Genomic DNA, 13701 nt, shown 5'->3' with positions numbered 1-13701 from the left:
TTCAAGCAGCGTAGAAACGTGGCTCGACATAAAGGGTCGCCTGGGACCGTCGTACTTGCCGCTCGTCTTTAATCTACGAGGTCACCAAGCAACGACGGCGACTGCCATCCTCCCGAGCAAATGAGCACGGCCTCCGCGAGACTGTGTTCGAAAGATTCCGAGTGTTCAGCCAGATTTAATATTCGCCTCTTTCTTCGGAGAAGAATAATTGTTTCTCGTTAAAAGAAAGAAAAAAAGAACGAGAACTTGCAATTTTACGAAAAACATATCATGTAAAGCATATGCAGAATATTATGCGAGGAGGATATTTATATAGGGTCGATTTGAGACATCGAAATGATGAAAATACGAAAAAATCGACTGGCCCAATTTTAAAAAAGTTATTCTGCTTTGAAGAGTGTCTACTTAATTCCGTTCCGTCCACTGTACAGACTTTAAGAGCGCGGTGTTATCGAGAATCCCAATTTGAATTTGAAGAATCCCAATCAAATTTTGTATGAGTTTGTCGTTGCATGGTATAGTTGGATAAATGTATCCTATATTTGCATTATAAAATGTACAATATACAATAATGCAATATTGCATTCGATAATGTGTTATATTAAATAATTTATTATAATTTGCATAGTATAATCTAAAATCTATACAAATCCTTCGTCATCTCTTATTCCTATACAATAATTAATAAATTATCTATGACTCGTCATATTCATTTTTCCACGCATATATTTTAGGTCGCAAAAGTGAAGGATAGCTCATATGTTGAACATTATAGCGTGTCGATTCGACGCTGACAGAAGTATCGGCACACGGCCCTATGGGATTTGTATTTCTTCACGCAACAGCGAGGCCGGGCGTGTAGCAGTCTGATTCAAAAAGACGGACTGACGCCAACTTCGCCGTTTCTCTCTAGGGGGTAGTTTTAAAATTCAACCCCCATACGAGGTCTAAGGGGCCGTACGCTACACGGTGCTCATATCAAACCGAGGGATCAATAGGAAACCATCCTTGGCTAGTAGTGGAATTATCGGCGATTCTTCACGAATTACACCTAATGGATTCATAAGGGTCCCTGAAGCATCCCGAAACAATTATCATAACGCTTCTTTCTTTCGACGAAACTGCTAACCGCTAACTATTTGGGTAGGTTTACGTACACCCAAGTCTATAAACGATACTTTTAGAAGCCAAATTGATCAACTACATTTTTATATAATAAAATTCATAGGTGTAAAACCAACGCTTATCTCGAACAATAAAGAAATCTTTTCGGGAATTTACTAGTCAGAAGGAAGAAACACAAATAATTGCAAGTATCAAGATAAAATGTTATCCGCAGCATTTGTAAACGACATTTTTATTTGTATTTTATACAGTCGATCAGTATGGCTTCTATAGGACATTCGCGAAAAGCTAGATTGATCTCGATCATTAAGAAATTATGCGCAAAGGATTTTGGAACACAGATTCTCTAGAACAGAAGCTTCGAACAGACTTCTTGGAATTTTCTATACGAACCATCATCAACACGTAACCGTTATAATTCATTATATTATCAAATATAACTCTTCCAAATAGTTTCAACAAATTCTTATACTGGAACCTTGCACGGGTACAAAATTCTGATCGATCAATCGCTTCCACGATATTTTGGATTAATCGTAGCCGTTTCGTGCACAACCAGCAGGCGTCCTAATACTTCTGGACACCATTGTACGATAGGAGGTACTTTAAATTCGTTCGCTAGCCAAACAGAGACTTTCAAAAGCTTCATCTGTATATCAGCGAACGTATTCATAGACTTTGTTTGACAGATCGCCTTGCTCGTTCTTTTTCCTTTGTCAGGACGGCGCGGCGCACGATTCTCGTTTACCGTGTCCTACCCTCACCCCCGAATGTATGTCTTCGCCCGCGAAGGGAATCCTTTGATAATCCAGATTTATCTATCTCTGCCGATAATATCAGCTACTGCAGAGAGCATGGCGACTTCCGGTGTTTTCCATAAATCAAGAGACTGGAGAGTCCACCGCCGCGACGCGAAAAATTGATCGGCACCGGGGAAACCGGTTTTAAGTTTCGTTGCGTGTTGCTTCGCTCTAGCTCGCGCGCGCCACGCTAATCGTATCGATCCCAGCACTCTTAATCCATTAATGAACTTCCCGGGCTCGTTTTACGCCGGCTACCTGGGCTTTTCGCGCTCGATCCGTTACATCCGACGTACATGTACCGTAGAACTGTATCCCTCGATCGACAGACGTGAAACGAGCCGACCTGTTTCCCTCCTGCCTCTTCGAATCGCAGGTGCTATAGCGTTCACAGTTTTCTGTGAAAGCCGATCGATGCAGTGATCCAACTAGCGATTCATTTATCTTTTTATACTTTATCGATCCGTTTCAAATTTATTCCGCCCTAGTGTAGGTAATTCTTTACGATTCTCTTGTTTCCTAACGGAAATATAATAAAACCGCTCACAGCCCTTATCGCCTTACCGCCTTTACACACTTTTTGAAAGTAAGTCGTTTGTATCTTTTACTCGTAACTTTTGTGCCTGTACATCTTCAAAATGTTTTGCACAATATATTCATGAAAGGGTTCTACAAGCATTCGGATACATTTACGAGCCATTGTACACTTTGATTTACACTTAAAACGTTATTACACATTCTACGCTTTGCAGTATTTTGATTGCCTGGGTAATGGTTAAGAACGAAGCAAAATCTCGATAAAACGGTGTCTCTTAGTATAATAGCGTAATCTTCGCGTAACATAGAATTGGAAAAGATCGTGTTTTCTCACGATAATTACGTTAGCAACCCCTACCGCCGCAGTTCACCCTCGTACGTTCTGCATACGGGGATTGACTGAAATCCTTTTTTACAGAGCTGGTAAACAAGCGATAGGTCTGCCGATGCCGACGTCTTCCGCGACGACAAATTCCTCAAATATTTATCTGTCTTCCCCTCGGAACCCTTCAATCGTTGCCGCCCCAAACGTCGCTTCCGTTTCACGCTCGCGGAGTATGTCAATCCTGACGCCTATCGACGTATGACAAATACCTCGTCTCCGACTGCTTGCACTCTCTGTCAGCCTTGACAACCGGAACAAAAGGAGACTGTGAGGGAAGAAAAGATTCGTAAGGGTGTCTGTCGACCAGCCACCGTGGCTTCGTGTTTCTTCTACTTCTCAGCAGTCGCTCTCACACTTGGAAAACGCTGCTATGCTGATACATAGTTTTCTTCGACTGGTTCTATGAGCGATGCGGTTGTTCAGTCTGAAGATCAAGTTCGAAATAACAAATTCTCAGCATCGGAGTTTTATGAAATTGGACTAGAAAATTTAATAGAAAACGATAAGATGAAAAGTTATAGAAACAGAAGAGGTAATTATTTTATTTTCATTTAGTATACGAAAACCAGCGGTCACGTTACTTGCGAAACGACAAAGTATATTTGATATTATACATATACACTGTGTTCTTTTAGGTCGGAGTTCGATTAGATTAATACTAATAATAACACTCCACAAAATTCTATATAAATTGCCACTATCCCTTTATTAACTAATATACGCAAAAATAGCTTTATACGTGGGAAACTAAAACCGAGAAAACGATGGAGATACGTACAAGTGAAACTATTCGGAACGTTGATTTTGATAACACATGTAATTGTCTCTTCTCCGGCTATTTCCTCTATTTTCTTGCTTCCTTTTAGTATCGATCACTGGTCTGTAAAGCGCAACAAAACGCTTTATCTTCGGCGGCGTATCTTCAGCGCGTGGGCTTTCGGAAGTCTCTCTAACAGGACTGGAGAAAATGCCTCTGGTCTGTCCAATAGATTAGGCCGCGTGTTTCTGACACGCGGCGCTAGTTCGCAATTAATTTATTTTTCCCTAGTCGGCCGTTAATTGTTAAACTTAGATGGGCGGTCGTCGGCAATCCCGCAGCTAGACTTCCAGACGGAAGAAAAGAGAGGAGACGCGCCGCGGGACCAAGGAGCGCAAGGAACCGACAGCTTGAAAGGAAAGAGAAGAAGCTAGATATTGGAGCAGGAGGGAACGATGACGATCGACGAAGAAGGAGACGACCGACACTCGGCTTGGGAGGGTAGAAAATTTGTTAGACAGGGTGCGGACCGGGACGAGAGAATCGAGAATTTGAGGAGGGAATGGAGGCAAGAAGCCAAGGCGCGACACGAACACCGGATTGGGTTACCGGGATAATTAGAATGATGATTAGGAGCGGAGTACGCCTCGTTGACCAATTCTTTCTGGCGCCCTTCATCCGGACGATGTTGCCTTCGAAAGATCAGCTTTCTTACAAAGGGTCACCGGCACTGAATGGGGTGAAAGAGTAAATAACAGGACGATTATCGAATCGACGGTAAAACAACATCAACAGCGTGTCTATGTTATAGCGGAGGACTTCTCTGACTAAGAAAACTGCAACTAAAAAAAGGAATATCGAAGGGGACCGAATTAGTGGCACATCATAGATGAGTTATGTATGAAATTAGGCTTTTTTCAAAGCATGAACACAACAGAGCTGTATGGGCAGAAAGGCTAAACAGCAGGATAGTTATCAAAGTCAGGATGAATTACGAAGAAGGAGAAACGTTGAAACACATTCAACGCGTTCAAAGAATGAGCCTTTTTCGAGGAGTAGATGAGTTGAAGAAGTAAAGAACAAGCCAATCATCGAGTTGACGATAAAACAACATTCTAAAAATGTGACTGTTATAATAGAAAATATTCTTACATACTATGAATTAGGAGGAAAAGAAAAGCGAAGCTGACCGGATTTATGACACATCATGGATGATCCGTCAGAAAATCAAATATTTTCAAAAGTAACTTGGTCATCTCCTTTACAATGGAACGCTTGTCCACTTACTCGAATGATATACAAAGAAGGGGAAAAATGCTGAAACTGACCAAATTCGTGGCACATCGCGGGCAACTATCAAGACGATTGGTGAAATCGCTATTGTCAAGCTTCGACGGCGGACGTTACAACACCCCAGTGACACATTTTTATGCGCCTCAGCGTGATTGGTCGTTCGAGTTGAACCCCCGTGAGATCACTTGACTGAATACGGGTAACCGTCGTAAAAAATGAAAGGCTAAGACATATGGCATAGACCGGAATGTTTGGATTTCTGAATTCGGTGATTCGTAAGCAGCGCGAAGATTTTCCAAAGGAAAAAGGATATGAGAGATGGTCAATCTCGATTTTGCTTGCCGCTTCTTGTTTTCTCGGTTACGTTCTCCATACTCGACGCTGCTTAGCTCCATCCGCGTTGAAGTAGACGTGAATATTTGATCGGCCCTTCAACCTTCGCCTCCTTCGCCCTCCCACAAGCTTCGCCTCTTACCTAACCCTCAGTCCCAGCTGCGGTGAATTATTTAACGCCCCCAGGGATACCAGTTACCAACGTATATCTATGTGTCAGTCAGATTCTCAAACTCTTTTGTTCGTACGTTATTGTTCGTATGCGTAACCGATTACGTAATGGTTAATACTAATTACTGCCGTGGACTTTTCTTAAGGTTCATGGTCGTGCAAATTATGGTCGATTTTCAAATTAATTATTTTTAGCGAATTGCCGATTTCAATTGATAAAATTGTAAAATATTTTTCCTTAATATTATAAAAAGATAGGAGAAGATTGAAAAGAAGGAAGATGAAGATTTTTCTATCAAAGTACATGTTCCTTCAGAGAAGTTTTCTATTCATTTGCTTTCACACGAATGAATATGCGGTAGCGCAAGTTCGAAATGTTTAATGGTCATTCGTTTGCAGTTGAATTAGATTGCAGAGGAGAGAACAAAGGGACAGTGTACAGCGACCCACTTGCAGATGTTTGGAAACCTGTGAAGAGACCACGATCGGTAAACTATTTACCAATTACCGATTGCAGTGTTGATAGGTAACGATTCAAGAATCAGGTTACGTTCATATACCGCAACATTATTACACCCATCAATTTATAATGGAGTATTAAAATTAAAGTACTAATAACTTAATTACATTTACGAGTTCAACTTTTGTTACATTTCCTACCTTACCGAGCAACGCGTTTTTGTATCTTCCTTATCCTTATCTAAAAACAATAAATGGTATGTTTTATGGTATATTTTTGTATGATATAAAAAGAACAAATTATGTTAAAGTGAAGCAATAATCAAAGTTAAAGTGCTTCTGAAATCTCATTGTATGGGTTACCAAGGAAATGTATTAACCAAAAAAATGATTCAATAAGATTTAATTTCAAATTTTAATTACAAAATTTACCACCAGGTTGTGCTTGATTCTATAACGATTCATGCTCTATCTCTCTGCTTTTACTACTACTTAAGGAATCGATAATCTTGTATACGATAAATCAGTACATGTCACAACTATTTTGTATTTTGGTTGTGATAGAACTAAAGAAATTTCATATTCAATGAACCGGAATACCAGTGATACGAAGAAAGATATTTTGTAATTTCCTTTATGGTTTGAAGGATTAAACCTGAAATTTATGCGCAATGTGATACCACAATCACTAGGTTAGAAAATACAGTTTATCAAAATAATACTTTTATAAATGAAGTTCATCTCCTATAAGTATCTAAATTTTTCAAGTACAGCTCCACTCATCTGAATTTTCAATATACATAAATGCTAAAATTTATCGACATCGATAATCAACTACCATCCAGTCTAACAGCAGAATATGATTGACTTCTAGAGCCCGGTTTCTCATCCTCATTTCGTTATCTCAGTTTCCACGAACAACAGAACGCATAAAAGCAGAACTGTGTTTAATTAGTATGTTATCTTTGATCAGATAAGGTGATTTAAATTTTACCTGCGTGGCAAGTAGCAAGTGGCAAATGAGTTCGGTCGTCATTTACTGTGCCTGATAAAGAAACGCGAAAATGGCGGAAGGCTCTGAACTGCTGTATTTTGATCTAAGACTAGTTCACGACCATTTTGATCGAGCGCTCTTACAAGACGACGATATTGACCTCAGAGCCTATTTGGATGCCTACAATGAACTTTACAAGTAAGGTGGCAAGAGATTGTGTTTTCTATTAGCTATAACCTATAATCAGCTGGAAGTAAACTTTGCATCTAATTAATGGTCATTTATAACTTGCTTCTATACCTGAATTATTGTCATAATGTCAATGACATGCGTAATGCCCACAATTCATGTAATATCTTTTATTGATCTAAATTTACAAATGCCTGTCGTTAAATACTTCCTACCATCTGTTTTCATTTGAGAATGACATATGTGTAACGTTATTTTTTGTTTGCAGATTTTTCCAATTGATGGGCAGTGTTTTTGGCTTTGTATCTTCTGACTTGAAGGAAAAAATCCAGGTATTGAATGATTTAATGAACAAAGATGACCGGAATTATACCACGATAAAGTCTATGATAGAATATGAGAAAGAAAACAAGATTCTGGACAAAGGAGATCACTCAAATGGTGCTCGTACGCTGTTGAGACTTCATAGAGGATTAGGTATTACAATGTATGAAAGTTTCTCTGCAAGGATGTATTGTGTTCTATTCATTAATATCTTCTGAATTCGTAGATTTTATTAGAGAGTTTTTAAGACAATTGGGAGAATTGTCAGATAGTGATAAGACGTCCAGCTGTTGCCAGGATGCTTACAATAAAACATTAGCTAAGCACCATCCATGGGTAGTCAGAAAGGCAGCGGTGGTTGCCATGTATACAATGCCTACCAGAGAATTATTATTCAGAAAGGTATTTATGTTTTTATATAAAAATAATAGATCATTCTGGATTTTAATCATTCTTTTCATATCTTTTTTTTAGGTCTGTGGTACAGACGTTCAAAGAAACGTTGATGTTTTGCCAAAAATGTTGGAGGTAACCACGGATGTATTCAATCGAACACATAATCTCTATGATGTCCATCAACTTCACAGTCTACCATAAAAATGCATTTAGGATACGTATAATATTGCACCCACTTCTTGTTGTTCGAGAAAGTACACAACACAAACATTCCACATCCAAGATGTGATACATTGCCAATCCCATACATTGAATAGCAACTATATCGATGTCTTTTGTGATATTTCTTTACTTATTATTATACACGATCGCATTTATGATCACCGAAAATGTACAAAATGCACTAGCTTAGGTTTCCATGTTAATCGCGCTACATCATTTTTTTCAAAACTTACTTAGAGCGATTTATAAGAACTCGATGTAGCCGCCAGGAGTTATTTGTCGATTTTAATATTTATGTTATAATATAATATTGTGCAATAATATCAGTTAAGTCTGTCGAGGAAATTAAGTCTTCCTTACTGACCTGCCTATTTACAAGAATATTGTACAAAACGATAAACTAATGGCGTTTTCTGATAGTTGGGTAATCAATAGACATTGTGGTGATCACTAGACTGTCAGTCATGGTCCATGGCAATATGATCACTCATCGTTAGTAATAGTCATTGGATATCAGCATTCCTGAAAATGGAAGTTCATCAGTAGAGAAAATCTTAACTGGAAAATGATCTTCCAAATCTTACCAGCAATGCTGGCAGTGATGAAACAGATAATGCTGCCACCCACGAATGCTCTCATGACAGTACTGGCCACAGATTCCTTCTTATCAGGAGCTAAAGAATTCATCATGCTCATGGTGATTCCCACTGAGCTAGGATTCGCAAATCCACAAATTGCAAAAGTAGCTATGGCCTCGGTTCTACCAAAAATTCGACCTTGTTCCTTATACTTTCCTAGAGTTTCGTAGGCCACAAACTCGTTAACCACAGTCTTCAGACCTATGAGAGTAGCCACGTCGTCACATTGATCCCAGGGCACTCCCATGATCCAACTAAGTGGCATGAATACTTTCGATAGGATCAACTAGAAAAGAATGACCCCAACTTTCAGCAAAACAGAAAGAATGAAATTATTCTGAGTATTTTAATGTTCCATCTCCTCACTTCCAAGGTCAATTCTTCGTAACCAACCAGTGACCCTATCCAAGAGAGCAGAGAGTTGACCAACGCCATAAAGGACACGAACGCGACGATGTTAGCGATTATGCCTAAAATCAGAGGAATCGCTGCCACAGCTCCTTTGCTCGCAGCATCGACTAAACTGGTGTCCTTCCTAAAACAAATTTTCCATGATAAATATCATTTCGTTGAAGTACTATCACTGTAGTACGCTATATTGCAAAGAAACTCACGATTTTTCTAATTTAACGTTATGGGAAGTTACTATGATCTTTTCGGTTTCCGGGTAAAATAACTTGGAGTAACAGAGAGTTCCTGGTGCTGCCATCAAAGTGGAGGTTATCAGATGAGCAGGATTTGCACCAAACTTTATGTACGCGGCGAAAACGGTTCCTAAAAATTATAATTAGCATCTTCTCGATAAAGGGAATTAATCGAACATTTTGTTTAGTCACCTGACACCGTGGCAAAACCCGAACACATAATGGTGTGCAATTCCGAGGTAGTCAGTTTGTTTAAATAAGGTTTGATCATTAACGGTGATTCCGTCTAAAAAATAAATATACAGTCACAATATCCAAAAAAATACCAGTCCTACATACAAAATACCTTCCTACCATTCCAAGAAAAATGTTTCCAGCACATGTTACTGATTCACAAATCGAAGTTCCCACGACACTCTGTAGTATTCTACCTAAATTGAAAATAAACCATTGCATGGTGCCTAAATAGTAGAAAATCTGGATGAAGAAGCTGAAGTAAAAGATCACAGGCAGCACCTGAAATATAAAGTATTTTAGTTAGCGAGGATAATTTATTTTGTGGGCTAAAAGAGGGAATTCACTGACGCTGAAAGCGAAGACACCATCGGTGACTAATTTGTCGGAGTAAATGAAGCTTGCACCGCTCTTGGCGAAGTTCAAGAACCCCTCTACTTTGTTAGCGAGGCATTGGAAAATAGATCGACCCAAGGGCCATCGAATTAAGAAGAGACCAAAGAGAAATTGTAGAATCAACCCAGACAAAACTGGCCTCCATTTGACCTGAATTTGTAAAGATAATAAATATCAATTCTTGTTCAAACTTTTCCGATTTTTATGTAAAATAGAACATGTAATGTTAAACGTTTGTTTTAATAGCGGCGAGCATATAAATGGGAAGGGTTCTTATACGAACTATCATATTTTATAATTAGATTGCGAATTTCTGTGCAAATTCATACCTTTATGAGTACAAATAAAGAACCGGAAGCTAAATAAAAATTTGTTTCACCTACCAGATACTAATAACGAATATTTTACTTGGAACGTTTCGTACGTTTTTGCATTTCATGTGCATTCTAAGTACTATTACGCATTTACATATTTTTTAAATACATATCTGCACCATTATGTTTTTAACCATTTTACCATTTTAACCATTATGTACTTTTAAATCCTACGTTACAGGGAAAAGATAAAAATGTAACTTTCGTAATACAACTTATTGAATTTAGAAATCCCACGTATACGCTCGTCATTATATCTCAAGATATCTGTTCGATAATCTACTCAGAGTGAAGGTAAAATAAAATTTGATGCAAAATTTCGATAGCTTATCGAAAGGATAGTGTGTATATTAAATTGTAATTTTGTAATATTTGATATGCGATTTACTCACGCGACCAGGATGTTTCGAGAATATGTATCCGATAGCGAGCAATATAATGATCCCAAGTCCACTCCTTAATCTCTCCCTCGAATTAGCAGTATCGATAATGAGAAATACTATGATTCCAATTAAGAAACAAGCATAAAGTACCGTCTGAGTAATAATGCTGCCATATCTACCAAAAATAGAAATGAAACATTCGGTATGATCAATTGAATCATTGATAACATTGCCGACCATGCATTTATTAAATCGAGTAAATTTTTACCTCGTTTTGTTGAGATTTTTGACGACGTTGTTGAATGGTCGGCAACAAAATCCGAGAATTAAATGCCCTAAGTAATGATAAAAAAGTCCGCCATAAGTGATCGCTAATAAGATGATTAGCAGTCCGTAACCATCGCACCAATTGAAGTAATTCTCGTCATCTGATAAAAGCCTGGATTAAATAAAAATAACGAAATAATCGAATTTTCAGAATCGTGATTACTCACTGTTCTTTTTCCAGTATAATGTGGCAGAAACAAGATAAATTAGTACCACAGCATTTAGTACAGTCAAATACAGACACTTGAACAGTAGCTGATGTTCTGAGTAAAAATTTTTCAAGGCACGCAAATAACCAGCTGAATTTTCTGCCCTTTCCTGAAAGAGGAAACAGAAGTTGGAAATATAAATATAATATAAGTAATATAATATAAAAAATTCTGCACAGTTTTCGCTAGTACTCTAGATAACGAGAAACACCACTATCATTGATAAATACTTGACGAAACTTTTATGTAACAATTTATCTCACTGAACAATAGCACTCTTTTAACAATCTTTTATCATTGCCATCACAAACGAAGAGAAACAAGCGCGCCGCATACCACGTCTCTTGTCATTTCCTCGCTTGTCAGGTGTCCGATCTCGAATGTGTTAAACTCGTTACTCTGTAAAAACGGAGAAACTTGCTAAAAACAATCGCTCGAGGAATACTAATCACTCTCAGTTGAAATCTGGACGCGATAGAATACTTTCTACAATACGGAAATAACGTTTTACGATAATACTTTTCAGAAATTAACTAATCAAAGTAAGAGGAAATATTTTTAGCGAATAGATTATAGAGAATAATAAGAAATTGTATAGTGGAAATGAAGTATAAAATATCTGAAATACTTGAAATAATTGAACAGAAGAAACTAAATATAAAATACCTCAAATCCGGGATTTATGGACCCAGACATATTTCCAACAAAAATGTGCTCTTTGTCAGGCGCAGTTTGTTACTAACTAACTGAAGTAAAGATAACTAACGCATTGTGATCGAGAAAAAAAAAACAATTATTTCTGCAGAAGCGGGGCTACCTTACTCGTATAGGCAACTGATAAGTGGAACAATAATTGCTTATTTCGATACCAGATAACATTGATAAGAGTAAGTCAACTAATTGCCGAATTTCACACAACACATGGTTTAATTTTCAAATAGTAATTTTCTCCCAAACACAAAAAAAAACATATATATATATATAAGAAAAAGAAGAGTAAACTGTTCTTTTCATCGACACGAATTATACCGATCAAATTATATCACGTATTCGATCACAACCTTTACGGTAACACGCAAATTTTATAATAATTAAACGTCCAATTATAGAACGTTAAGTAAGCAAAAGTTCTTAGTCACGATCCGTCCTGGGCAAAGAAAAGAATTCTACTATGCTAAAGTTCGACGGATCAGAAATACTACAGCATCGATATCTTCGGACGCGTGCACTCAGATAAGCCTCTTGTATCACTGAAGATGATATGACTATTAATCATTACCATCAATGGATAGTAGGGGAAACAATGAATTTCGAGTACAAGATTTTACAATTGACCTCGTTTCATACGATCGGCCTCGTGTCGCGTAGGGGACACGGGTTAAGCTAATTATCATAGATTTCTACCTGCAGCGCGATAAGACAATAGAGTGTCACGCGTATCGTACATATTGTTACGTTATATGTTACATACTATGCATGCTTGTTAAAATTGACTATCGATACATAGTCCATTATTGTAGCCGAAGCATTTTTTGAATCATTTTTATTTTCCACTTTTAACCGTAATAGATTCGAAAATAAAATAAAATTACGCTATAGAGCCACATGATACCATTACCATCGAGCTTGATCAGTGAAAAGTGATTTGTAGGAAACATTAATCCTGTTTATTTTGTAAAATTACGAAACGGTCTTACGTACACACATGACCACCACTATATGCAAGTATATTGAAATAGATTTCTTTCAATTTGAATTTTTTTTAATGGTTATGAGTTTCAGTAGTTTGAGAATTATCTTAGAAACAATGAAAGTGCTATACTTTCAAATAAATTTCATTCGACAGACTGTGAATTGTCCACGGCTCGAAAATCACCTAAACGAGAGAATACCTTGAAACGAATTTCTTCCGACAGCCACGAATTTTCGGTGGTTCGAAAATTATCTGCGCAACAACAGAAAAGGGCGACAATCCTGAGGAGTCGATTCGAATGCCTCGTTCATCCAGCGAGCCCTACGAGCCCTGAATTCGAAAAGAACCCGTGAATTTCGAGGAGACAGGGCAATTGTATCGGCGACAGGTCGAAAAAAATTCCTGGCTCTTTTTCACACGAGTCTGGTACGTAGCTGTCGGTCACGTGACGACGCGTCGTCGTAACGGATCGTGGGTGAAGGCGGACGCGAAACGCAATTTAACAGGGTGAACGTCGCGACGGCTGTCGATACTTTCTCTTGCGTGGTCCATCAAAATTCTTCCGCCGTGTTTAGCCACGCACAAGTCGTTGGCGGCCTCCGCGTGCACCAGCAAACCGGAAAACCGTGCTCGTAATCGACGATATCTGCTCGCAATTCAGATTTCAGCCGAGAATCGCGCGGATCATGACGATTCTACGACATTCCGTGTAATGACTGACCGAGAGGAAATTGCGAGACGCGCTTCCTGGACAATAAAAATAATTACCGTGCGCGAGAAGTATTGCATTAATCGTACGGCGTATACCTTGAAAAAGA

The 13701-nt window shown here is 38.3% G+C and overlaps 2 protein-coding genes across 6 annotated transcripts; one reads left to right on the top strand and one right to left on the bottom strand.

Annotated features, from left to right (window-relative positions):
• Positions 1-6350: 6350 nt before the first annotated feature.
• On the top strand, positions 6351-8306 carry LOC122574790 (ceramide-1-phosphate transfer protein). Of its 2 annotated transcripts, none has more exons than XM_043742813.1 (5): positions 6351-6552; positions 6735-7052; positions 7312-7520; positions 7594-7769; positions 7842-8306. In XM_043742813.1, exons 2-5 carry the CDS (start codon positions 6925-6927, stop codon positions 7962-7964), a joined length of 636 nt encoding a protein of 211 aa, XP_043598748.1. In that variant the 5' UTR covers positions 6351-6552; positions 6735-6924; the 3' UTR covers positions 7965-8306. The 2 variants fall into 2 exon arrangements, with proteins under 2 accessions (XP_043598748.1, XP_043598747.1); XM_043742812.1 differs by having other exon boundaries at positions 6352-6552; positions 6834-7052.
• On the bottom strand, positions 8095-13590 carry LOC122574785 (solute carrier family 28 member 3-like). Of its 4 annotated transcripts, none has more exons than XM_043742789.1 (12): positions 13083-13483; positions 11527-11589; positions 11149-11299; positions 10923-11082; positions 10664-10829; positions 9853-10047; positions 9622-9783; positions 9460-9553; positions 9238-9397; positions 8990-9158; positions 8570-8909; positions 8095-8507 (listed from the first exon to the last, which is right to left on the bottom strand). In XM_043742789.1, the coding sequence occupies exons 2-12, from the start codon at positions 11539-11541 to the stop codon at positions 8479-8481; spliced, it is 1641 nt and encodes a 546-aa protein (XP_043598724.1). In that variant the 5' UTR covers positions 11542-11589; positions 13083-13483; the 3' UTR covers positions 8095-8478. The 4 variants fall into 4 exon arrangements, with proteins under 4 accessions (XP_043598724.1, XP_043598722.1, XP_043598725.1 ...); XM_043742787.1 differs by lacking the exon at positions 13083-13483 and adding an exon at positions 11857-13034; XM_043742790.1 differs by lacking the exon at positions 11527-11589 and having other exon boundaries at positions 13421-13590.
• Positions 13591-13701: the final 111 nt, after the last annotated feature.

The sequence above is a fragment of the Bombus pyrosoma genome, linkage group LG14 (genome assembly GCF_014825855.1).
Source record: "Bombus pyrosoma isolate SC7728 linkage group LG14, ASM1482585v1, whole genome shotgun sequence".
Taxonomy (NCBI): domain Eukaryota; kingdom Metazoa; phylum Arthropoda; class Insecta; order Hymenoptera; family Apidae; genus Bombus; species Bombus pyrosoma.
This window is presented reverse-complemented; position numbering and strand designations above follow the sequence as displayed.

Coding starts and splice junctions, on each gene's coding strand:
- LOC122574790 (XM_043742813.1), top strand. CDS start 6,925: ATGGCGGAAGGCTCTGAACTGCTGTATTTTGATCTAAGACTAGTTCAC. Junction 7,053..7,311: donor GCCTACAATGAACTTTACAA/GTAAGGTGGCAA, acceptor TTTTGTTTGCAG/ATTTTTCCAATTGATGGGCA. Junction 7,770..7,841: donor GAGAATTATTATTCAGAAAG/GTATTTATGTTT, acceptor TCTTTTTTTTAG/GTCTGTGGTACAGACGTTCA.
- LOC122574785 (XM_043742787.1), bottom strand. CDS start 11,886: ATGTCTGGGTCCATAAATCCCGGATTTGAG. Junction 9,398..9,459: donor GGGTTTTGCCACGGTGTCAG/GTGACTAAACAA, acceptor TATAATTTTTAG/GAACCGTTTTCGCCGCGTAC. Junction 8,508..8,569: donor CATCACTGCCAGCATTGCTG/GTAAGATTTGGA, acceptor TTCCATTTTCAG/GAATGCTGATATCCAATGAC.